The 23,901-nt window shown below is 45.4% G+C and overlaps 1 protein-coding gene across 1 annotated transcript; it reads left to right on the top strand.

Moving 5' to 3' along the window:
• Positions 1-21,963, top strand: RS1 (retinoschisin 1). Its single transcript, XM_049704769.1, has 6 exons — positions 1-52; positions 8,547-8,572; positions 9,178-9,283; positions 16,321-16,462; positions 18,681-18,876; positions 21,189-21,963. The coding sequence occupies exons 1-6, from the start codon at positions 1-3 to the stop codon at positions 21,339-21,341; spliced, it is 675 nt and encodes a 224-aa protein (XP_049560726.1). The 3' UTR covers positions 21,342-21,963.
• The last annotated feature ends 1,938 nt before the right edge of the window (positions 21,964-23,901 follow it).

Genomic DNA, 23,901 nt, shown 5'->3' with positions numbered 1-23,901 from the left:
ATGCCACGCAAGATAGAAGGCTTCTTGCTTTTACTTCTCTTTGGCTCTGAAGGTATGTGCTATCAAACCATTAGCACTCATTAAATACCTAATAATACAACTGACTTAATCATACAGCTGATTAATAGAAATGCAACCAGAATAATTAAAATATTATCAATTAGCAAAGCATGCTAATGAATTAATGTGTTATTAATGAACAACAGTTGTCTTTGTGTGATGCAGTCCTCTTTGTCTCACCACTGGCTTTCTGGTTCCGTGAGGAGCCTTCTGAAGTTCAAAGGATGCTTAAAATGGGACAGAAAGAAGGAAGGGTCTCAAAAATCGTATGAAATAGCTATAAATTGCAACAATTCATAAGAAAGTGCGGTGTATTCTTGAAAGTTTTTGGGAGTCAAAGTTAGAGTGACTATAGAATTTAGTCTTCCAAACCAGGACACTACTGAGAGTGGTGGAGGATGCTATTAATAATTTTGCTGGGACAACAGGTGTGAACCAGGACTGTCCCAGGCAAATCAGGGTGTAAGGTCACCCTAGTTTAAATATGGATTAACATAGCACGCCGAATACAACTGGACACTGATAGAAAGCATAATCCAACTGAGAGTCAGGAATCCCCAAAGACTCAATATACTCAATCATTTTAAAATTTCTAAATATAGCCCTGGCGGGAGTGAAATGCTTAATTATGGAGAAATTGAAGGCAAATCTCTAAAATGTCATCCAATTCAACTTTTAAATTCTCTGTCAATCTTTGAAATCATGCTCTTCCATGCCTCTCTCAACTCTTAAGGACCCATCAACTCAGACATTAGAAATTGGTTCTTTGTGGTCACTGTGTATTTATGTGCGTTACAGGAAATAAATAAGGAGGGCAGGAAGGAGGAGACCTCTCCGCTCTGCCAATGACCTGGTAGACAGACATGACAAAACTCACACAGAGTCAGAAGCCCTGGTTTAAATCATTCTCTTCTCTACTCTCTCATTATATTTTATTGGTAGAATACTCACTTTCATGATTACCCAATCTCAAAATTTGTGTTAGTCACATTTCTCAATATTTGGAAAGACCTGTAAAAATATAACCCCAAGGTTATTTTGCAAACCCCCAAGACATATTTCTAAGTAGGGCGGGGTGGGGGTTGTTGTTTTTCCTTTACTCCGTGCCTCTTCCTCAGCAAGAAAATCTAAACAGAACCTTTCAAGGCTTAGATCCCAATACCCTTGGTTCTCAGATATCCACAGGGCTCACCCTCAGACTCCTCTTATTTGTGATTGGCATTGAGATTCATTCATCCATTGATTCATTCAAGAATCCATTGATGTCAGTTCAAGAATCCATTTCTGAGTTCCTGCTATGATAGGCCAAATGCTGTGTAAGAACTTGATACACCTGGCAGATTCTTGTTTTCGCTGTGCCAACTCTAAAATCTTTGTTCTGTGACCCCTAAATGGGAATAAGCCCTAGAAAAGTTATCAGGCCACTTTTCAATTACACCCGCGCAGTCAGGGGATAACGGTAATAAAAGACACGCTGTCAGGAGGCACAGTGCACAGCACTCTTTCCTGTTCTATAGCTTATCAATCTTTGTGCATGGCTGGGGAGCTACAGAAATTTCCACGAAGAACAGAGAATCCCATCTGTCCTGGTGGAATGGAATGTGGTCCAGCAGGTAGGCTTGAAACACTTAAATTCTCTTACCCACCTAACCCAGGCCCTCCACCCTCACGGGCATCAAAGGAAAGCAGCCACACCAAAATTTGCCTTGGCAACCTAGGTGTGCTCTACCCTGAGCTAGAGGGATACGCCAGGAGGCAGAGAAAAAAAGGCAGAATACAACTGCTGCACTTAATCAGTTTACAATCCAGATAGAGAAATAAGGCCAATGCACAGGGGAAAGATGTATGCTGCACAACTGGGAACCTGAAGACAAAGGTTCTTTGTCTAATTTACTCTTTGCTGTTTCTGTTCCACGGCAGCAGTGGATCCTTACTACAGTGAAATAAGGTAAATGGATTGACTCCACTTATGCGTTGGATGAAGGGTCATTGGGGATACACAAATCATCATCGTAAAGCACTACCTCTGTCTCTTAACTGAGGCAGGCTTCTATTTATCTTGCATTGTACATTTCGGATTACATACCGATGATGATTTTTAAAACACCCACCTTACTGAAGTATATTGTTCCACTGCTTGGTCATGGCTATTATATAAAAACAAGCCAAAAAAAAAAAAAAAATCACCAAGCCTCATCTTACAGGTGAGTGTGTGTCCTTCCTTGCAGGTGTGTCAAGCATCAGGGATAGCAGATTTTTTTTCAAAGTAGCTTTATTGAGATGTAATTTACATACCACTAAATTCACCCATTTAAATGGTGTAATTCAATGGTTTTTAGTGTACTTACAGATTTGTGGAGCACACAATGTAATTTTAGAACACTTTCATCATCCCCCAAAGAAACCAGTAGACATTCAGTACTCACTCCCCACTTCCCCCTCCCCCTAGCCTCTGTCAACCACTGATCTACTTTGTCTCGTATAGATTTGCCTTTTCTGGACATTTCATTTAAACAGACTCATACAACATATGGTCTTTTGTCTTTCATTTAGCATATTTTTTTAAATAAGTTTATTTATTTATTTATTTTTGGCTGCGTTGGGTCTTCGTTGCTGTGCACGGGCTTTCTAGTTGTGGCGAGCAGGAACGACTCTTCGTTGTGGTGCGCAGACTTCTCATTGTGGTGGCTTCTCTTGTTGCGGAGCACAGGCTCTAGAGCGCAGGCTCAGTACTTGTGGCGCACGGGCTTAGCTGCTCGGCGGCATGTGGGATCTTCCTGGACCAGGGATCGAACCCGTGTCCCCTGCATTGGCATGCGCCACCAGGGAAGTCCCTAGCATATATTTTTGACATTCACCTGTGTTGAAGCATGTACAAATAACAGATTTACCCCATGAATATGCCTGTCACCTAAAAGAGTAACACTTTCACACCAGAAGCAATTTCCTTCTTTCTTCTTTGCCAGAGGGACATTATTGCAGCCTACTGTTTTTCTCCTGTGTCTTATTCTTGTTTCTCAAATAGATTGGAAGGTAGTTATAGACAGTTTCTATCATTCATAATTTTATGCTTTTCTCCTCGGCTTCACCTGTTTCCATGGGAAGGAAAACTCTGTATTTAGTGACAGCCAAGCAAACAGACTGAAATAGTCTTCCCTAAGTGTGTCTAATGCGCACTTTGATTCTGGCCTTGCAAGATACATTTCGAGAAATAGGCATGCTTGAATTTTCTGGCTGCAGTAACAAGCATTTCCCTATGGAGTAGCCCTTTGAGCAAAAGGGCAGAATCGTCCCCTATTGCATAAATCTAAGGCTGGTGAGTGGCAGACGTCGCAGACCCTCTGGTGGAAACCTGTAACCTGGAGGAATCGCGAAGATGATCTGAGTGAGGAGAAAAATAGACAACCATGTAATCGAAATCTTGCCCTTTTTCCTTTAAAGGCTGACCTGTTTTCTTTTGCTCATCCCAACAGTGTTATATTCTGGTATCATAAGACATTGTCGTCAACACGATGTTTGCTTTTGTTCGCCAGCTTTGGGGTGATTAAATCATTTCAGGGATGACAGCAGCCACGTTGCTGCTCCCTTGGTGACAACTTTTCTTGTAAAAGGCTTGTTGTTCCTTCTCTCTCTGCTCATTTCCATAAGATCTGGTGCCTCACAACCCCAGGCTGCCTACAGACAAATGCTTTCTGGGGAGAGGAGTCCGGGAGGGGCAACAACGCCAGAAATCTGATTGAGCACAGGGGGTGGTTCTGAAACCAGGTCTCCCTCTTGGGTCTCTTCCTCTCCACAGGTAGAAACCTCCCCGCCCTTTCCTTTTTGCCTTCTGCTTTGTTTCTGCACAAGTTGGAGCCCCTCTGGGGGCCCACCCATGGACCCAGGTAATGCAAAGGCCCTGAGCGCCGTGGCAATTAGAGGGGCCTCATGTGAACTCTGGGCTTGCTCAGTTGCAGCTGCACAGACCTTCTTCGGTGCCAGGGCACGTCCTCTGGGCCAATTTGATCTGGTTAGTAAGGCCGCTCTGTCAGTGACCCACACACCTCACCTCTGGTCCCCCCAAAAGAGATTCTTGGCACAGCTGACAAAGCCTTTCTGCTTTTCTGCCATCCCAGCTTCTCTGGAAGATGGGGCAGAGCCGAGTGCCTTCTGCATTAACAGCCCTTAAACCATCTAGATGCCAATTGCTCATCTACTTTGCAGTTCTTGGGGAGCAGCTGTGGGGCTGACACTATGGGTTCATGTACACATTAACTGGCCTTTCCCCTGGGCTCTAGTAGCTTCTACCCAGCTGCCCACTCAACCTCAACACTTGGGTGTCCCGTAGGTCTCTCAAAAGGAACATCTCTACCCCATCCCCCCTAAATCCCTCCTTCCCCTGGAATCTTCTCCTCCCCTAGTAAATGGTAGCTCTATCCTCCCAGGCACTCAGGCCTTGAACCTCTTTTTATTTCACATCCACGTCATCTGTCAGCAAATCCTGTTGGCACTACCTTCCAAAGACAGTCAGAATCCAGCCACTTCTCATCACTTCCACTGCCACCACCCCAGGGCCAAGCCACCATCATCTCTCCCCTAGATGACACGCCAAGCACCGGCCTACCCCGGGGTCTTTACATGCTATTGCGTCTGCCCAGAAGGCTCTGTCCACAGGTATGTCACTTCCTTCAGGTCTTTGCTCCAATATCACCTTCTCAGTGAAACTTTCCCTAAGCCCCAAAGTACCACTCCCTGTCCCTCCACCTCCCTGCTTTATTTTTCTCCATAGCAGTCATCATTATTTTACATATTATATATTTTATTTATACATTCACTACCCCCTCACCCCCCCCCCACATTAGACTCTTAAGTTCTAGGAGGGCAGCTGTTTTTTTCTGTTTTGTTTACTGGTATTTCCCCAGCACCTAAAGCTAGGCCTGGAATATAGCAGATGCTCAAAGAAAATTAATGAATGAATGCTTTGGGACCAGTCATTATCAGCTATCTTTTATATCAATTTCTCTAATTGCACGGGTGCTTAGATAAACCTATGGATAAGAAAGAAATAGGATACAAAGGCCAGAGCAAGCGGTGAGTTCTACATGAGGGACAGAAAAAGTCCTCTTCATAGGGAAGGGGATAAGTAGGCAGAAAAGTTGGGAGGGGAAGGCATTTGAGGTCAAGAAATCATATGCACAAAGGCATACAGGCATGAAACAGCCTGGCACATTTGATGAATTATAAGTAATAGAGAGTGCAAAAAATAAATTTGGAGAGGTAGCCAGGAGATACATCACGGCAACCCCTTGAAGGACACATTATTATTATACCCATTTTAGAGATGAGGAAATAGAGAGATGCAGTCATATAACTAATAAATGTCAGAGGTGAAACTGGGGCCATGGTAATGGGGACCCAACAAAGGGTCTGGAGCAAGAAAGTGACACAGTCAGGCATTGTCAGTATGGAGGATGGATGAGGCAAGGTCTCTCTTTAGCATGGAGAATATCCAGAGGAGAGAGGAAGTGGTAGTGGGGGTGGAGAGGAAAGATGGCTCCCGGTAGACACTGGATGTGGGGGTTTGGGAAAAAGAAGTGACTAGGAGGAGTCCCAGGTTTCTGGATGGGGTAGTAGGTGGATGGTGGAGCCATCAGTAGGCGAAGAAATAGAGAAAAGAGGGGCTTCCCTGGTGGCGCAGTGGTTGAGAGTCCACCTGCTGATGCAGGGGACATGGGTTCGTGCCCCGGTCTGGGAAGATCCCACATGCCGTGGAGCGGCTGGGCCTGTGAGCCATGGCCGCTGAGCCTACGTGTCCGGAGGCTGTGCCCCGCAACGGGAGAGGCCACAACAGTGAGAGGCCCGCGTACCAAAAAAAAAAAAATAGAGAAAGGAGAACAATATGAGGAAGGATGGAATGAGTTCAGTGTTTAAAATTTTTTTTTTTGCTGAAGTAAAACATACATCCAGAAGAATACAAGTAAGTGTACAGCTCAATGAATTTTTATCACTAAACACACCCAAGTAACCAGCACTCAGATCAAGTAACAGAACTTTGCCAGCTCCCCAGACACCCTCCCTGGGCTTCCTCCTTGCCACTCCCCACCCCAAGTGTGACCACGACCCTAATGTCTAGCGGCATAGATGACTTCTGCCTGCTTGTGTACATTTTAAATGGATTCATGTAGTGTGTCCACTTTATCATCTGACTTTCCACTCAGCATTGTTTGTGAGACATGGCCATATTGTGGCATGGAGTTGTAGGTCATTTTCATTTTCATTTCAGTATAGTGTTCCACTGTGTAAATCTACCACTCGTATCCATTCTACTCGTGATGGACATATGAGTGTTTCCAGTTTGGGGTTTTTACAAATACTGTTGTTACAAATAATCTAGTACATGTTTTTCTTTGTTGGAGAACATATGTATGCACTTCTAGTGGGTAAATACTTAGGAGTGGAATTGCTAGGTCATAGGGCACATATATGTCCAGCCTTTGTATAAATTACCAAAGAGTTTTAAAAATAGGTTAGACCAACTTATACCCCCACCAGCAACATATGAGAGTTCAGGTTTCTTCATGACCTGGCCAGCACTTGCCTGGGTCCAGTTTTAGATAGTGAGAGACATCTACGGGGAGCTATCCAATAAGCCGTTCAATGAACATGTCGGGGATCTTGGGGGTGGGAGTAGAGGAAGCCGAGCTCTTGAGAGAGATTAAGAAGGATTATTTAGAGTGGTGGGAGAAGCAGGTGAGTAGTGTGATGGAAGCTAAAGGAAGATGGGAGGAACTGACAGCACCCAACACTGCAGCATGAAGATGTAAGGTTAGTGTTGGGAAGAGTCCATTGGTTGTGAAAGTAAGAAATCGATGGCAGGGGGTGGGGGGGTTAGAGTGGGGGAGGGACAAATTGGAAGATTGGGATTGACACATACACACTATTATATATAAAACAGATAACTAATAAGGACCTACTGTATAGCACAGGGAACTCTACTCAATACTGTGTAGTGGCCTATATGGGAAAATAATCTAAAAAACAGTGGATATATGTATAACAGATTCATTTTGCTGTACACCTGAAAATAACACAACATTGTAAATCAACTATACTCCAATAAAAATTATACACAAACAAACAAAAAGAAGTCATTGGTCACTTCCTTTGCCAGCACAGGGCTTGGCCTCCTACCAAGACGGTGCTCCCTAGTCTACATTGCTACCTGAGACGGTCAATTCTGCCCATAGCAGGTGAACCAAGGAGTCTCTAGGAACGAATCATCAGTGGACAAGGGACCAGGAGAGACAGCAGTTTGCTGACCACAGTTGAGAGATGGCCCTGAATCCGCCCAGGTGAAAAGATATGCCCCCTCGACTCCCCTTACAACCTATGCATAACCCAGCAGAGGACTCACCATGTGTGTCGTCCAGTGGTCTATCTTCTCCTGAGTCCTCAAGCCCCTTGTGGGCAGAGAGTGAGGCTTCCATTTCAGAAGGCCCAGGCCCTGGTGCAGGGCCAGGCTCACAGTGGACACGCGAAAGTGGTATGTGAAATGGATACATATTATTTAAAGAAAGATACAATTTGAAAAAATAGCTTTATAATTCTAATGAAAAGGATGAGACCATTCCTTTAACTCTTTAAAACAATCTGAAAGTTTTTGGTGGGCATCAGATTCAATATTTAGATAGCAAAGTGGTTAAGGAGGGACTTTTATATCTACTGCCTACACTCAGGTTTTGTTTGAGATTTTTATAATAGGTATGTGCTGCTTTTATAATCAGAAAAGAAATAAAGGCATTTGTTCTGTTGAAAATGGGAAATGGAACTTGGTGTGTTAAACCAGCGCTGTCTAATGGAAACTTGCGCAATGATGAACATGTTCTGTATCTGTGCTGTCCAGTACAGGAGCCACTAGCCACGTGTGGCCAGCAAACACTTGAAATGTGGCTGGTGTGACTGAGGAACTGAATTTTTAATTTTATTAATTTAATGAATTTAAATTCAAATAGCCACATGGGACTAGTGACTACCACAATGGACAGTGCAGCTGTAAACAATCAGCTTATGCTAATATAGACAAACTCCTTTCCTGTTAAATTGTGCATTCATTCTATTTAATCATACTTCTATGAAGATAGGTTAAATGTTAGTCTTAGGTTAAATTTTACACATTTTCAATTTTTCCACATCATGTATACGGTATTTACACTTTGATTGTGGTTTGATATTTCCTGTAGATAATAGACAAACCTAAAAAAAATTTTTAAAAATATTTTTTTAACAATGTCCTAATTTTAAATCACCTGAATGTGTCACTTCCCTACTTCCTCAGCATCTGTGGATGTTTCTCCTGGCACGTATTTACTTACTTTGACTTCTTCCAGAAGGGGCTTTGTTAACTTTTACGTGACTGTGATCATTTCACTTTTCCATGTAATGAATCATTTGTTGAATTTTTCTTTCTTTTTTTAACTTGATGTTTCCTTTCATGTCCTTTTGCTCAGCCACACTGGGATTATCGTCTACTGAGGTATGTTACAGTAAGAAGGCTGGAATTCATATGGTTACTATTTTTGAAGATTTTTCCTAGCCAAAACAATGTATAGGATTATCACTTTTTTTTTAATGTATTTTTAAAGGTTTTTTTTTTTTCCCTGGTGGTGGCAATAGCATGTTTTATCTGGACAAGCTCCAAGACTGGTTTTTTTAATGAGTGAATGCAAGTAAACCAGGTCTTAAATCAGATGGTGGAATCTTGAATCCAGTCCCTTTTAAAATTGTATCCCCAGAAGGGACCTCCAGGAGATGTAAGGCGCCTGACCTCGGACTGGGGCTCCTCGAGCCCCTGAAGATAGATATAACGGGGTGGACATGGCTCTCTACGTGGGTGTGTCTGTGAGATTTTTAGCTGGTCACCCAAGGTGGCAAACATTTATCTAGACTCAAAGATGAGCGGCAACTGTGTGGGTTAAACTGGATTTATAATTCAGTTGTGCTGCTGTAGTGTGATAGCCACCACAGACAATAGGAAATGAATGAGCAAGGTTTTTGAATGCGAGCTTTTCCAGTGGTGCTGACCACAGTTGCCTTTGACTGTGACTTTTCTGAAGCTCCTGCCCCTCTGGCTTCCCACAGGATGAGGGTGAGGATCCCTGGTACCACAAAGCGTGCAAGCGCGATTGCCAAGGAGGTGCCAATGCCCTGTGGTCTGCAGGCTCCACCCCGTTAGACTGCATACCGGGTGAGTGTCCCCTCTCCTTGGGGCACCAGATCCTTGGGGTATCCTTGGGAACACCCTGTTTCTCCTCTTTCTTTCAACCCTGATGAATTAAACCCCCTGAATGCCACGTTCTGGGTTTTCTCCAGTCGGCCATTGAACTTCAAATCTCAATGGCCACTGCTCCAACAAACTGCACTGATGTCATTGTTCAGGACAGTTTCCTGGATCTCTACTTGGCCTTGGTGAGACGGTAAGATGGGACCTAACTTTCAATGAAAGAGACTAATGGAATTTATCGAAAATAAACTAATGATAGGCAGCAATTTTGAGAAAAGCACAGGCTTTTGAGCCAGAAATACCAGAGTTGGAATCTTGGCTGCATTGTTTTTTAACTCTGGGACCCCCACTTTGGCCTTTTTCTGTCAAATGGAGGCAATACTACTGTGCCCGGATATTCATTGCTCACCAAACAACCACGTGCTTCCCCACATTCTCAGCCCCTTCCCAGTCAGGTGGCTTCACAGGAGCAGTTCCAGCCGATGGAAGCCGTGTCTCTTCTGAAATGAGGTCCACTTCCCTGCCTGAGAAAGTGGCTTCTCCTTTAGTCTGGGTGCTGGGGAGGTTAAGTGGAGTAGAACTTCCTGCTGACCCACAATGAACCACCTGAGTGAAAAATCAACCTTTGTTGTGTTAAGCCTCTGAAATTTCTGTGACAATTCGTTCTGCAGCATAAACAGCCTCCCCTGACTAATATGAATGACTTCCTCTAAGGCAGGGGCCAGCAAACTTTGCCTGTAAAGGACCTGGCGGTAAATCTTTGTGGCTCTGTGGGCCATAGGGCCTCAACACCTCAAATGGAAGGCAGCCACAGACTGAATGTAAATGCATGAGCATGGTTGTGCTCTAACAAAACGTTATTTATAAAAACGGACCCTGCTGTAAGGAGTTGTTACGAGGAATAAAATGCATGAGGCATTAAAGCATCTTGTCCTGGACCTGGCACACTGCAGCTCCTTTTCTTCCTACCTTCTAAGAGGTCACACTCTACTTTCAGAGGCTCGGGCGGCCTATCACACATTTGCCACGATCAGTATTTACCACAGCTTGGAACCTCTTCTACTGAAACTGTCCTTGCCCCCCCTTTCCAGGGTTATGATGGCGCCATGCGGCGGCCCGTCATTCACTTTACATAATCACCTAATAAGAGCTCCAGGAGAGAGGTTTGTGTGCAGCGTGTGAGCTTCTCTGCATTATTTCATTAAATTTGCATTAAAATAGCAAATGTGGGGGAGGGGGGCGTCCACAAAGGCTTTTACTGCCTGTTTTCCTATATACTAAAGGGGTGGGAATTGGTTTCTGAACTAAGCCTTCTGGAAGGGAACAGTGGGGCGCAGTAGTGAGGAAAGCAGTAAGTGCTGATGAGTTCAGCGGGCTTCTCCCACGGGAGGGACGTCCCACTGAGCTCCACGGCGTGAGCTCCCGCAGCCATTCTGTGCTGGGGTGATCTGCCCAGTCAAGACTGAGGCACCCTCCTTAATAATCCATTTAGAATTCAATTCCACCCTCTGTCATCATGTGCCTATTATGTGCCGATAGGGAGATAAAAATGAACCATTGTCTCTACGCTGGAGGAGTTTACCATTTACTGGAAACAAATGTTCTCTTCACTAGAGACATGAGACGTACTGGAATTCCAGTCCACGGAAGCTCTTTCTAAGAAGAAATTGAAAAGAGATTATTTATACGGATTGGTTTCATTGACCTGATCAACTGTGCAGCTGAGGAGGGCTGTGTGTCTGAGGAGTGTGAAAGATGACCTGGGCTGCCCAGGCTCTCTCCCCTACACAGTTGCCATGAACTTGAAGTTCTGAAATCAGAAATTCTTTTAGCTTAAGTGTTCTCCTCTCCCCACTGGGGTTTTCATTTTTGTTTTGTTTTGTTTTAACAACACAGGTATTCCCAGGAAGGAAAAAAATGCAGCCTTAGTGTTAAATGGTTGATTCATTAATGTTCATTTGTTTTTCCACGGGGGAGATGATTCAGGGCAGCAGGACTAGCCACAACCTTCCAGAATTTACTTGCCTGTCAGTGCCTCAGATCCTCATTCGAATGCTGCTTGGTCTTGCTGGATCCTGAGATTCAGCGCTTCCACCAGAGTCCGCCTTAGGACGGAAGGAGGCCCTAGAAAGCACAGGACAGGAGGGTCACTCAGAGCTGTCAGGAGATGCTCACAGGTGCACACTGGCTGTTACTGCCAGGGGGCCCTACCCACAGAACAGAAGGTGACCAGCTAGGTGCATTATGGCCTCCTAATCTTCAGCTTAACACTATTATATTAAAAGGTCTGTCTTTTCCAGAGTTGAGCCAAGATTACCTCGTCACTCTGAGAGGGGGAAATACGGCAGGGAACGTATCAAAGCATAAGAAATCTAATGACTCAACGCTTTACTTATATTCTGGATTTTATATTTCCATATTATATTCAAGTTTATACCCTATTCTTCTATAAATATTATTCTGTATTCCACTACATCATCATATAGATTCAAGTCTAACACATGTGCATAATAATGTTCACCTGTCTTTTGTCAAAAATGGCCCTGAACTCTCTTTGTGTTCCTTTAGGTTAATATTGTTTAAAAGCATGTCTGGCCTTTATATGTCTACACATCGAGAAATTATCTACTGCATAAGAAAGGCTAGTATGTTAAGTGTGCATAGCCTGGATTAACAGCACATATGACTATGTCTTTATCGATCTCATTATCAAATCATCGCTCAGAAGAGGCAGGTGTTTCCTTAAGAGTAAAATGACTGTAGAAACAGGCTTAATAGCTTACAGTAACCTCCACTGAGCAGAAAACTTGGGAAGGACGTATTCTGTGTGTGTAAAGAGGATCCCTTTAATTCCTCCAGCAACATTATTTATGTCGCTTGATACTAGTTTAGACTCAATTGACAGTTTCTTTTTGATTAGGCCAGTGGGAGTTCTCTGGGCCAGTCAACTCCCACTTCCTCCCTGACCTCCCTGCTTCCTGTTCCTGCCATTTTCTTTGCTTATCCCCAGTGGCCACCTGAGATGGGGTGATGAAGTTTGTTTATCCCTCCATTCATCCATCCACTCAATATCTATTGAGTGCCTAGCACATGCAGGCATTCTGCTCGGCTCAGGAAAGCATGGTGAGCTAGACAGACCTGGGGAGTTGGGCAAGTGGGCAGAGATCCAAAGGATGAGGAGAGGTGTCCAGGTGAAGGGGAAAGGAGGAGACAGGGAAAATAGTAATCATGTAACTGGAGTGCCCTTCACTCCAGGGCACAAAGAGCAGGAGACATGTTACATTTTCTGTTTTTCCAATTTTCAGATAACTCCGGTTTGAGTCCCCCTTTATCATGGGCTATGTGGAGTCTAGAGACAGGAGGATTGTTGAAGATCCTGCCCCTCCCCTTTGGACTACACCTCCCCACCCACCCCACCCCCCTGCCCCCAAGGGGCCTGCAAGGGCTGACTGGGCACAGGGCCCAGGCTCAGGCTGAGGGCAGCTCCCTGCCCGGCCGGCAGCCCCCAGGGGAAGGCAGACACCTTGTTGGTGCCCTTCTCCCTCTGAACCAAGCTCAGTCCTGTGACCTTTCCAAGTCTCTGAGGGTGTCAAGAGTTCAGGGGTCCCGCCCCCCATCCCTGGTCCAGCCCCCTCAGAGGAACCATTTCCCCACTGAGATCAGGCCCCTACCACGAGCCCCCCACCACCCAGCAAGGGGCAAAGCCCAAAGCCTCTGGCCACCTCCTCTGGGACAGTCAGCTAGTTCCTGTTGAGGCCTAGACCTTCCAAATCCATAAGCCTGAGAGATGCTAGGCTGTCAACAGGCTTCTCCTCTCTCAAATCACGTTCATGCGTGTGCAAACAGCTTATTCCTTCCTGATGCAAGGAGACTCCAAATGTTTAGAAATAGGAAGCTGACCTTCTCAGGGTGATGTAGGGAGGATGATGGGGGCAAGACAGACTTGGGTAGAGAGGTGTTAGATTTTTTTCCCCTGGTGAGTCTTCACCATAAAAAACAAACATACACAACTCAAGACATTAATATACTCTCATAAATTCACCCTATTACACCAGTACTAGCTGCTTATTTTTGGTCAGGCACTACAGGCTCTACACTCTACAAACACTGCTTCATGTAATCCCAAATCAACTTTATGGAGGCAGGGACTACTGTTGTGCCCATTTCACAGATGAGGAAACTGAGACCCAGAGAGGGTGAGCAGCTTGCCTAAGCTCACCAGAGGGAGAGTGGGATCCAATCCTAGGTCGAATTGGCTGTAAGCAGGTGTTCTTGACCTTGGCTGCCCATTACCATCACCTGAAGATTTACCCCATGCCCAGGTCATGCCCCAGACCAATGACATCAGAATCTCTGGGGGTGTGGCCTGAACATCAGCACTTCTATAACTTTCCAGGTGACGCCCAGGCTGAGACCCATCACAGAGTCTCTGCTCTGTGCCTTGGGCCAAAACACTGCGTTTTTTGGGTTAGCAGCTGTGTAGCTGGAGGCGCCAATGCCTGAGACAGGAGCACTGGACAGGGGCAGGCTTGGGGCTTGGGTGCTTAGTTTTGGACACATGAGTGTGAAGCATCTTTGGGTCACCCAGATGAAACTGTTCACTTAGAGAATATCCAGGTGGCAGTGGGATGGAGCTTGGGGCCTGGGGGCTGGGCACTGGCACTCAGACACTGGCTGAAACCATGGGGATGGTGAGCTCATCGCCTCCCCTGGAGAGTATGGGCAGGATCCACGTCTGGACAAGCCCTTACAGGCCTCCAAGACCATTGCCACTGGCCAGGTCCCTTCAGTGTAACTCTTAACTGTTAGATGGGCTAACTGGGAAGAGACGGCAAAAGAGATGTGAGGGGAAAATAGAGAAAGAGCAAAATGCCAAGAATAAAGCAATCGGGAGAGGTGGCCATGGCTTTTCTTTCCCCTCTGCTTCTTGCCTCTGAGCTGGTGGCCCTGGAGCAAGAAAAGGGAGGTTCAGGATGGAGGGTCCTTAGAGATATGCACAGTTAGAATTTAAGTGGCGACCGAGGGCCCAACTGAAACCCAGCTTTCTGACGCTGGGGCCTTGTCCCTCCTTCCAGTGGCATGGCTGAGCTTGTCTTCCAGGTCAGAGGGGAGCTGAGGAGGTGGAGAAGCCCCCAAGGCCACAGGCGCCAGGCCCCCTGAATCCTCCAGCCAACGTCTTCCCTGGCAGACCAAGGTTCTCAAAGTGTGCTTGTTAAAAATGTGGCCACTCTGGGGGTGGAATCCTGGAAACTGCATTCTTAACAAGCCCTGATGATTTGGCCACACAAGGCGTGATGGAGTCGCTCAGAAAGCGCTCCTATTCTCTCTCCCTTGACACTATTTTAATAGGCCGCCCCCCCCCCCCACCGCAAGCTTCGGGTACTTGATAAACTACAAATGCTGTCCCCTCACCCCCAGCCCCGCTGAGCTGCAGTTACTGGTGGGAGTTGGCCCTATTTCTTTGGTTCACTGGGCAGAAAGGCAGTTAAGCCGCCCTGGCCAGAGGCCTGAAGCTGTCCTTCTGTCTTCAGCCTCTGGGGACAGGGCATGACTATCCCCGCAGGCATTTTGGAGCCTCAGGATGGCATTCAAGCTTTTACATGCCTCATTCAGTTTTACTGACTTTTGAAAATTATCTGCCAGAAAGACCTCAGCACTCATTTTGCTGTTGAAGGTGATGATGCCCCAGTAAATACACTTGGCTTTTCAATCTGAACTCAAATTTATACATGGAAAGAAAGTAGTTTGATCTTCCTTACTTGAAGTTTATCATTCACAACTGGGAAACTAGAATGTATTTGCCTAAGTTTATCATTTGTTTTCTAAAGAAATTCAGCTAGAATCTGGGTTTGGTTATAAATAAGAGACCCCCTAAATAGTGGCTTATTGAAATAGGAGTTTTTCTTTGACCCACACAGTAAAAAGACTAGGGGTAAGGAGCAGCTTAAAGATATCAGGGCTGAGGTCTCTTCAGTTCTCTTGGCCTTACCCCCAGGGTGCAGGATGGCTACTGTTGCACCAACCATCAGGTCTTCCTTCTAGGCAAGAGGAAGAAAGAGGGGGCAAGCAAAATCTGATCGGAAATCCCCAGCAGACATCCTCTTCTATCTCATGAGTTAGAAACTGTGTCACGTGGTCACTTCTAACTGCAAAGGTGGCTGGGAAAGATTGTTTTGTTTTGTTTTTTTAGCTGGCTACGTTGCTGCACCCAACAAAATTAGGGTTCTTTAGTCTAAAAGCAGGGAAGAATGGATACTGGGTTGGCAATTGGTAGTCTCTGACCAGGTAACTGAACGCTAAATTAGTGAGAGGAAATCCGTGAGAAGCAGCAATTAATATACAAGAACCAGCTTCCGCTACTCTTATTTGGAAAAAGCAGCTCCTTTCAACTGTTCCTTATTCAACAGTCGCTCAGACGCATTTCATTCCCGCCCCACCCTTTTTTTTCATTAGACTAGTGAAAAACTGCAATTTACAAGTGGGAAGTCAGTCTCAATATATAACTGCCCTTCTTGCCTCTCACCATTGTTTTGTTCCTATAATTGGCATCATATGCTGCCTGAGGACAATTAGGGGCCTTCGTGTCATCATGTGGGATGGCTAACCCGTGTTAATGAGGAAAATAAAGAGTATGACATTTAAGTATATTTTCCTGTGAACCTCTTGGTTTTTAGGTCTCTGAGTTTGTGGAGGAGGTGAAGTATTTCTCAAAATTCTCCCCCCCACCACCAAGAGGTTGCCATAGAACTACTTCCCTCTTTTATGAATATTGTGAGTCTCTATGGCAATCCCTTTACTTCATCTTCACTCTCTTCTCGCAAGAGCAGTGAAGAGGATGAAGACCCAGTCCTCCCATTGTGAACGGCGCCACCAAGGAAAACATCCTCCATCTTACAAAGCGCGAACGAGAGGGTCGGATTTGTCATTTCGATCATGTCGTGTTTGTTGAGTCTTGCCATGCGATATGAGTGTTTTAATGTGCATTGTTTTTCCTTTCCCAGAATGCCCATATCATAAGCCCCTGGGTTTCGAGTCAGGAGAGGTTACACCAGACCAGATCACCTGCTCCAACCTGGAGCAGTACGTGGGCTGGTATGCCTCCTGGACCGCCAACAAGGCCCGACTCAATAGTCAAGGCTTTGGGTAAGCAGAGCAGGAGGCTCAGGCGATTTTTTTTTTCATGTGATTTGAAAAAGTAGGTCTCTGTAATAAATGAACGACACAGAATGCATTTATTTATTCAACAAATATTGACTGAGTGCCTTCCACGTGCCAAGGACAGTGGATACAGCAGTGAACAAGGTGAATGAGCTCCTCGCCTTCGAGAAGCACGCAGTTTAGAGGGGGGACTCTAAGCACATTGTCACACAACTGGCCATCCGCCAAGTGTGATGAGTGCTGCAGAGGAGAAGAAAGACCTGGTCCACTTGAAGCACCAGGGAAGGCTTTCTAAGGAAAAGATCTTTGACCTGAGAGCTGCAGTTGGCCAGGTGGGGGGAAGGGGAGAGAGGCACAGGGTACAGCAGGTGCAAAGGCCCTGAGTTGGGAAGATCCCTCAAGTGCATGGATGGGGACTGTAAAGAAAGCCAGTGAGGTTAGCGCACAGGTGAGATGAGGCTGGAGAAGTAGAAAGAAATCAGATGGTGCAAGGCCTTATAAGTCATGTTAAGGACGGTGGTCCTTATTTTAGGGATAATGGGAGAACCCTGAATGTGCATTAGTTAGAATACAGGTTTGTGCTGCTGTAACAAACAGCCCCAAAATACAGAGACTTAATCAACTTGGAGGTGATCAGGCAGTCTAGGGTTGTTATGGCAGCTGGATGGTATCAGGGGCCCAGACTCTTTCTACCTTGTTCTCTCACCCTAACATGAAGTTTCCACCTTGGGGTCCAAGATGGCTGCTCTAGCTTCCACTATCACATCCACATTCTAGTCAGGAGGGAGAAAAGAAGAGCAGAGTGCATATACTTTTCCTTTAAGGATACATACATAATCCTGCTGGCCACTTCTACCTACATCGCATTGATCAGAATCTGGTCCGACTGCCCCACCCAGCTACAGAGGAGACTGGGAAACGTGATCTTAGCTGGGTGGCCTCTTGCCCAGAGAAAATTTAGGGGTTCTATTACTAAAGGAAATGGGAAGAGGATATTGGGAGACAATGAGCAGACTCTATCAGAGGAAGATTTAAAGTTGGGGAGTATCACAATCAGATTTAGGTTTTAAGTAAAATCTTCTGGCTCTTGTGGGAAGAGCTGTTTGGTGTGGGGTACGGGTGGGGGGTGAGGTGGGGAGAGGAATCCAAGGAGACCAGTTAAGTAAGCTATGGCAGCTGTCCAGGCAAGAACTGAGGGTGACGTGGGCTAGAGTGGTGGCAGTGAAATGGAGAGAAGTAAATGACTTTGAGAAACATTTGGAGATGGAGCCAAGAAATGGATTAGATGTTTGAGGTGACAGAGAGGAAGGGGGTAGAATTCAGAGAGATGAACACTGGAATTAGGGGTTGGGGTGAGGATAATTAGGAGCTCTTTTGGGACATGTTTTATTTGAGCTGCTATATGGCATCCAGTAGAAGCTGTCTAGCTAGCAATTGATTCTCAGGGTTTAGAATTTAGAAAAAGTCTGAGATGGACCTAAAAGTCAGGAGCCACCCAAGGAGCAAGTCCAGAATTAGAAGAGAAGGCTGCCAAGGGCCGAGTCCCCGAGAAGCTTATTAACGCGCACAGGCGCGCACACACTCACACGCCACAAAGGGAAACTATAGGTTTCCACAACTTATGAGGATATTAACTAAAAAATAAATCAGTTCCTTCAGTGGTTGCTTTGCTTTACAATTGTGAAAAGCCCTTGCAGAGCCACTTGGTTCCATGTTCTGCACATGGTGCCTACCATGGCGTGGATGACAGCACCTGAAGGAGACGCAGATAGGTATGAAGAGAGTGAAATTAAAGAAAAAAAAAAAAAGACTTATGGAAAAAGGACATCAGGGGAGACTAATGAAAAGGGAAGGGGGCTGGAAGGTACGATTACCATGGATTTGCATGTTTTGAAGAAAAACATGCTCAACCACACGCCAAAGGTGATTTCAGCTACAGTTGAAGGCATTTCTTTGACAAATTATTTGAATCTGACAATTTTTCCTTGGGCGGTGGAGGTGCAGGGAGAAACTATACAAGTATCACAGAGGCCGGACACTTCTCGGAGACAAGCTTCCGGGTGCTTAACAGATTGCAGCTCAGACTGCCCGAGCATTGTGGGGGCTCTTCAGGTGCTGGCATCCCCTCAAAAGACAGCACCTCCCAGCTCTTTGGAGGCGCTCACGGGGAAAGGCTCCTGGTGACTCGCTGTGTCCGCGGCAGGTGCGCCTGGCTCTCCAAGTTCCAGGACAGCAGCCAGTGGTTGCAGATAGATCTGAAGGAGGTCAAGGTGATTTCGGGGATCCTCACCCAGGGGCGCTGTGACATCGACGAGTGGATGACCAAGTACAGTGTGCAGTACAGGACCGATGAGAGCCTGAACTGGATTTACTATAAGGACCAGACCGGAAACAATCGGGTATGTCGGGCTTACCCCAAACCAACTTCAACACAGCCCCTCTGGGACACCCCTCCCACCCGTCCCTGTGTTCCTGTCGCCACCCTCTGTCAGAACACTGACCCCACGGTATGGTGAATCATCCGTGCTTTCTCCCCACAACACTATCTGCTCTCTGACGACGAGGCAGGGGTCTTTCCTTGTATCCCTCATGTCTAGCACAGTTTGCGAATGAGTGCCATCGTATGTGCAAAAGAAGTCTTTGAATTCTCACATCAGCACAGAGTTGCTTGAATAATCAAGACTGGCCATTTGGATTCTGCCAAAGTCACTGGACCTTGAACACTTTGCTGCATGGGTCTGGTTTGATCTACTACTGATGTGGCTAGGTTCTTGTCCCTTTATGTAGATATGGCCTCTCCTTACTATTGAGACCGACAATCTCAACAAATTAGCCACTAAACTGTATAAATGGTTAAAACAAGTCCAGCTGAGAAGAAACAGTCACTTAAACCTTTGAGCAACTTTATATCCTACTAATCTCTGAGGGCTGAGACCCACCCAATTCTTGCTCATCACAGACTGAACACAGGCTTTTGATTTTATATATTTTATATAAATATATACACACATATACACACATATGTATATTCATACATGCATACACATATATACACATGTAAATATATAATCAATATTTTACATACATATATATATATATACACACACACACATATAAAATGTTATCTGCAACGAATTAAAAACTCACTAGCTGTTTGGAAATGTTAACTGCCCTTTTGTCTGAGAGGACTTCCCCCAGCTAATCTGGACATTTCATCAGGTTAAGTAGACATGTGCAGCTGAACATCAGAAGGCTCTGTACTCTCTTGATGACAATTTGTACAGCAAGACATTCATGGGTTGAAATTTCAAGGAGTTTGAACACAATAGGAAAAACCATCTTGATACTTGGACATTTTATTTCATGTTTGTTCTTATTAGTTGGCTTTTCAAAAAGATATGAAAATTCTTTTTCAAGCTCTACCTGTGTTTCTGAAGGCCTTGATAGTTCTTTGCAAAGAAGCGCTCCACTCCAGCAGTTGTGAGGTCTGGAGCCTGTTCCATCCTCCTTCTTCACTGGGCTCCTGATTTAAAGAGGTTCAAGGGCAAACAGCTTAGAGAAGGGGATGTGGGGTGTTGCTATTGGGAAGAAATAAAGGCAAGATCATGGCAGCTGAGGTCCTTCTTGATTTGTGTATGGATGAGGTCAATGTGGCAGCCAGATTTTTTTCAGGAGATAATCCCAGAAGGAAATGAAATGTTCCAATGTCATTGGGCAGAGCACTAGGACTCTGGAAAAAGTGCACAGAAGTTTCTTTGAAGATATAGCCAAATATCCATTGTACCTTATGTTACAGCCACTGTGTAATTGCTGTTACATCCCAAAACACAGGAAGCAACACCTTTTTCTATTTTGGGCACTGCTCTCCCACTTCGAGAATCTTCTCTCTAGTTTTTATGTCTTTTTGTTTTTTAAAAATATTTTTTTCCAAAAAAAGTCTAAAAAGTACTTGCCAGGGCTTCCCTGGGGGCGCAGTGGTTGAGAGTCCGCCTGCCGATGCAGGGGACATGGGTTCATGCCCCGGTCTGGGAAGATCCCACATGCCGCTGGGCCCGTGACCCATGGCCGCTGAGCCTGCGCGTCCGGAGCCTCTGCTCCGCAACGGGAGAGGCCACAACAGTGAGAAGCCCGCGTACCGTGAGAAAAAAAAAAAGTACTTGCCATTTGTATCAATGTAGACACACACAGTTAAGCTTTGGCTCACAACTTTAGAGCCAGCTCACAAGTTTTCACTTGAGCCCCACTTTGGCTACCTTTGGAACATGGGAACATTCCTCTCTTAAGTATAATGTGCTCCTTTTCAAAATTCTTGTCAAAATGCAAAGGATTAAATCACAAAATTGGTGATAAGAATCAAGCAGCATTTTCTATCAGCGCCGTCTAGTAGAACTTTCTGCAATGAAGGAAATGTTATTATCTGCAGTATCCACTATGGCAGCCACTAATCACATACAGTATTGAGCACTTGAACAGCAGCTAGTGTTACTGAGGAAGAATTGTTACCTAATTTTAATTCATTTAAGTTGATGCCTGGAGCATGTAGGTGCTGACAATCATTCAAGGTTAGATTTTGGGGAACATCAGCAAATTCTCTGCCCTTTCAGCACTGAGATTTTCCATAGTTAAAAGTTGGGGCCAACTCCAGACAGGAATCTGTCTTCCTTTTCTCTCCTCTTCTGTGATGGTGATAGGATTTCCTCCCTCTCTTTAGGTTTTCTATGGAAACTCGGACCGAACCTCCACAGTCCAGAACCTGCTGCGGCCCCCCATCATTTCCCGCTTCATCCGGCTCATCCCGCTGGGCTGGCACGTCCGCATTGCCATCCGGATGGAGTTGCTGGAGTGCGTCAGCAAGTGTACCTGATGCCCGCCTCAGCTCAGCACCTGCCAGGGGGTGGAGGGTGCAGCGCGGCCCATGCGGGAACGCTGACTGTGACCAAAAGGGCTGGATTTTACAGGCTCTTTTCAATGCGGAGCTGGGCAGAGAATACTTCTTTCTTTTTCGTAAGATATAGTTTCCAATTTCAGTGAAAGGAAAAGAAAATGAACTTATTCCCCACTCAGGGCCGAAGAAAATAAGAACAAAGAAAATGTCCCTAAAAGCAATTTTCAAGCAAAAGCCTAAGTAGCAGGAGTAATTTGCTGCTCTCGGGTTTTTTTGGTTTGTTTTTGGTCTCAGTGACACTGTGAAAGGTGCAGTCCCAGGGGGATGAAAAGCAGCCCTGATAATTTGAAAATTCTTTTGCTTTACCATGTTCAAAACAGGAACATAGAGTTTCATAAAGCCTCCCTTTGAACACAAAGGGGGAGCAAGCTTGTGTTTTCTCCTAAATTTTCATTAAATCATGGCCTTTTAGGACTTTAGAGCACTGCGTTTGCAGTTTTGGGGTGACTGGGTGGCACAGATGAGTCTGGTGGATGGGAGCCCATGTCCCAGTCTCGTGAGAGCCGTGCATGACCAAACACCCCAGAGGTAGGAGGGCCTCCCCTGCTTTGAGCTTTCACCCCTCACACCTAACCCTGAACACAGGGATGGGGGGAGGTCCAGAGCTCTCATCACATATAGCTCCATTCTGCAGTCCCCTCAGGCAAATGATCCCAGTCTGTGGTCACTATTTAGGTGAATACACGGGACAGGCTGCATATGGAAGGAGCAAAGTTTCCCTGTATTTAGGAACCCCAAATGACCAGAACATACCAGAATTTCCTTTTATCTAGGGCTACCATTTTTCAACAAGCTTAACACTTGGAAAACAGTTGGCCAGGAGCTATCACTGGCTACACAGAGGAGGCCCATCAGCTGAGTACAGTCTGCAGAAAGTGGTCAGGCCCTACAATCTGAGAAGCGTGATGCGGCTAGGCCGCTGGTGAGTCCAACCTTCCAAGCTCTGCCCCCTTGCCTCGTAACATCTGGGCTCAGCCTGGCCTTCCCCTCCTGGAGGAGCTCCACAAGCAGGGAGCTCGGGGGAAGGACAGTCCGCCTTTGTCGTTTATAGCTCAGCCTGAGTTTTCAGGCCTTTCCCTGGAAGAGGCTGATGACAGGGCCGGTGGGCAGGAGAGGATTTGAAAGCAGGAGCCGAGAAGGGGTGGAATGAGAGGATGAGGGCCCTCCAGCGAGACTGGGGAAGCCAAGACTGTCCTGGTCCTGAGGCAGTGCAGCCTCTGCTAGCAGCTCATTTCTCTGAGTTACTTTCTGTTTTCAAACGCCAAGCCGAGGCAATGGACTCACACCAACACGATCCTGGACATCGTATTCACCTTCTCTGTGAACGGCCAGCCTCCTAAAATCCCCAAATCTCTTCCCTGGTGTTTTTGGGCTTAGAACAGCTTATTTAACCCAGCATCTTTCCAATCCCCATGCTGTACACTTAAATGTGGAAAAACACTTTTCTCTGCTCAATCTTCTCTCACATATAAAGGTATCAATTCAGGGTAGGGAAAAAAAAAATCCTTCTCTGGCCTTAGGACACATGGACAAATCCACTTTGAACAGAATGCCTAGAGATTCTTACTAGGAAAGCTGAACGAACTTTTATCGTGACATGGATTGTCAGAGAAAATGGCAATAGCCTAAGAGTTCAGGACTCTACAACTGGCACACCAGACACAGGAGGGGAGTATAGTTAAGGGAAAAAAAGAAAAGAAGTAAACAGCGTGAGGCAGGGATAAAGGTTCTCCAAATAATTGTTTATATTGGAAAGTTTTGTTTTGGAACAGCTTTATTGAGATAAAATTCACATACCATACAAATTTCACCCATTTACAGTGTATAATTCAATGACTTTTAGTATATTGAGTTGAGCAACCATTATCACAATCAATTTTAGAAAATTTTCATCACCCCCAAAAGAAACCCTGTCCCCACTAGCCATCACACCTCTCCAACCCACTTGCCCACCCCAGCCCCGGGCAACCATTAATCTCGTTTCTGTCTCTGTAGATTTTGCGTATTCTGGACATTTCATATAAATGAAATCATGCAATATGTGGTTTTTTCCTGTCTGGCTTCTTTCACTTAGTATAGTGTTTTCAAGGTTCATTCATGTTGTAACATGTATCAGTACTTCATTCCTTTTTATGGCTGAGTATCACTCCATTGTATGGATAAACCACATTCTATTTACCCATTCATCTGTTGATGGACATTTGGGTTGTTTCCACTTTACGGCTATTATGAATAATGCTGCTATGAACAACTGTGTACAAGTTTTTGTGTGGACGTTTTCATTTATCTTGGGTATATACCCAGGAGTGGAATTGCTGGGTCATATGGTAACTCAATTTAACCTCTTGAGGAACTTTCAGACAATTTTTCAAGATGGCTGCACCATTTTACATTCCCACCAGCGATGTATGAGGGTTCCAATTTCTGCACACTTGTTATTATCTTTTTGATTGTAGCCATCCTAGTGTGCATGAAGTAG

Source organism: Orcinus orca, chromosome X (genome assembly GCF_937001465.1).
Source record: "Orcinus orca chromosome X, mOrcOrc1.1, whole genome shotgun sequence".
In the NCBI taxonomy this organism is placed as follows: domain Eukaryota; kingdom Metazoa; phylum Chordata; class Mammalia; order Artiodactyla; family Delphinidae; genus Orcinus; species Orcinus orca.
Note: the sequence above shows the minus strand (reverse complement) of the source record. Positions and strands in the feature narration are given on the sequence as shown.

Coding starts and splice junctions, on each gene's coding strand:
- RS1 (XM_049704769.1), top strand. CDS start 1: ATGCCACGCAAGATAGAAGGCTTCTTGCTTTTACTTCTCTTTGGCTCT. Junction 53..8,546: donor ACTTCTCTTTGGCTCTGAAG/GTATGTGCTATC, acceptor CCTTTTGCTCAG/CCACACTGGGATTATCGTCT. Junction 18,877..21,188: donor ACCAGACCGGAAACAATCGG/GTATGTCGGGCT, acceptor CCCTCTCTTTAG/GTTTTCTATGGAAACTCGGA.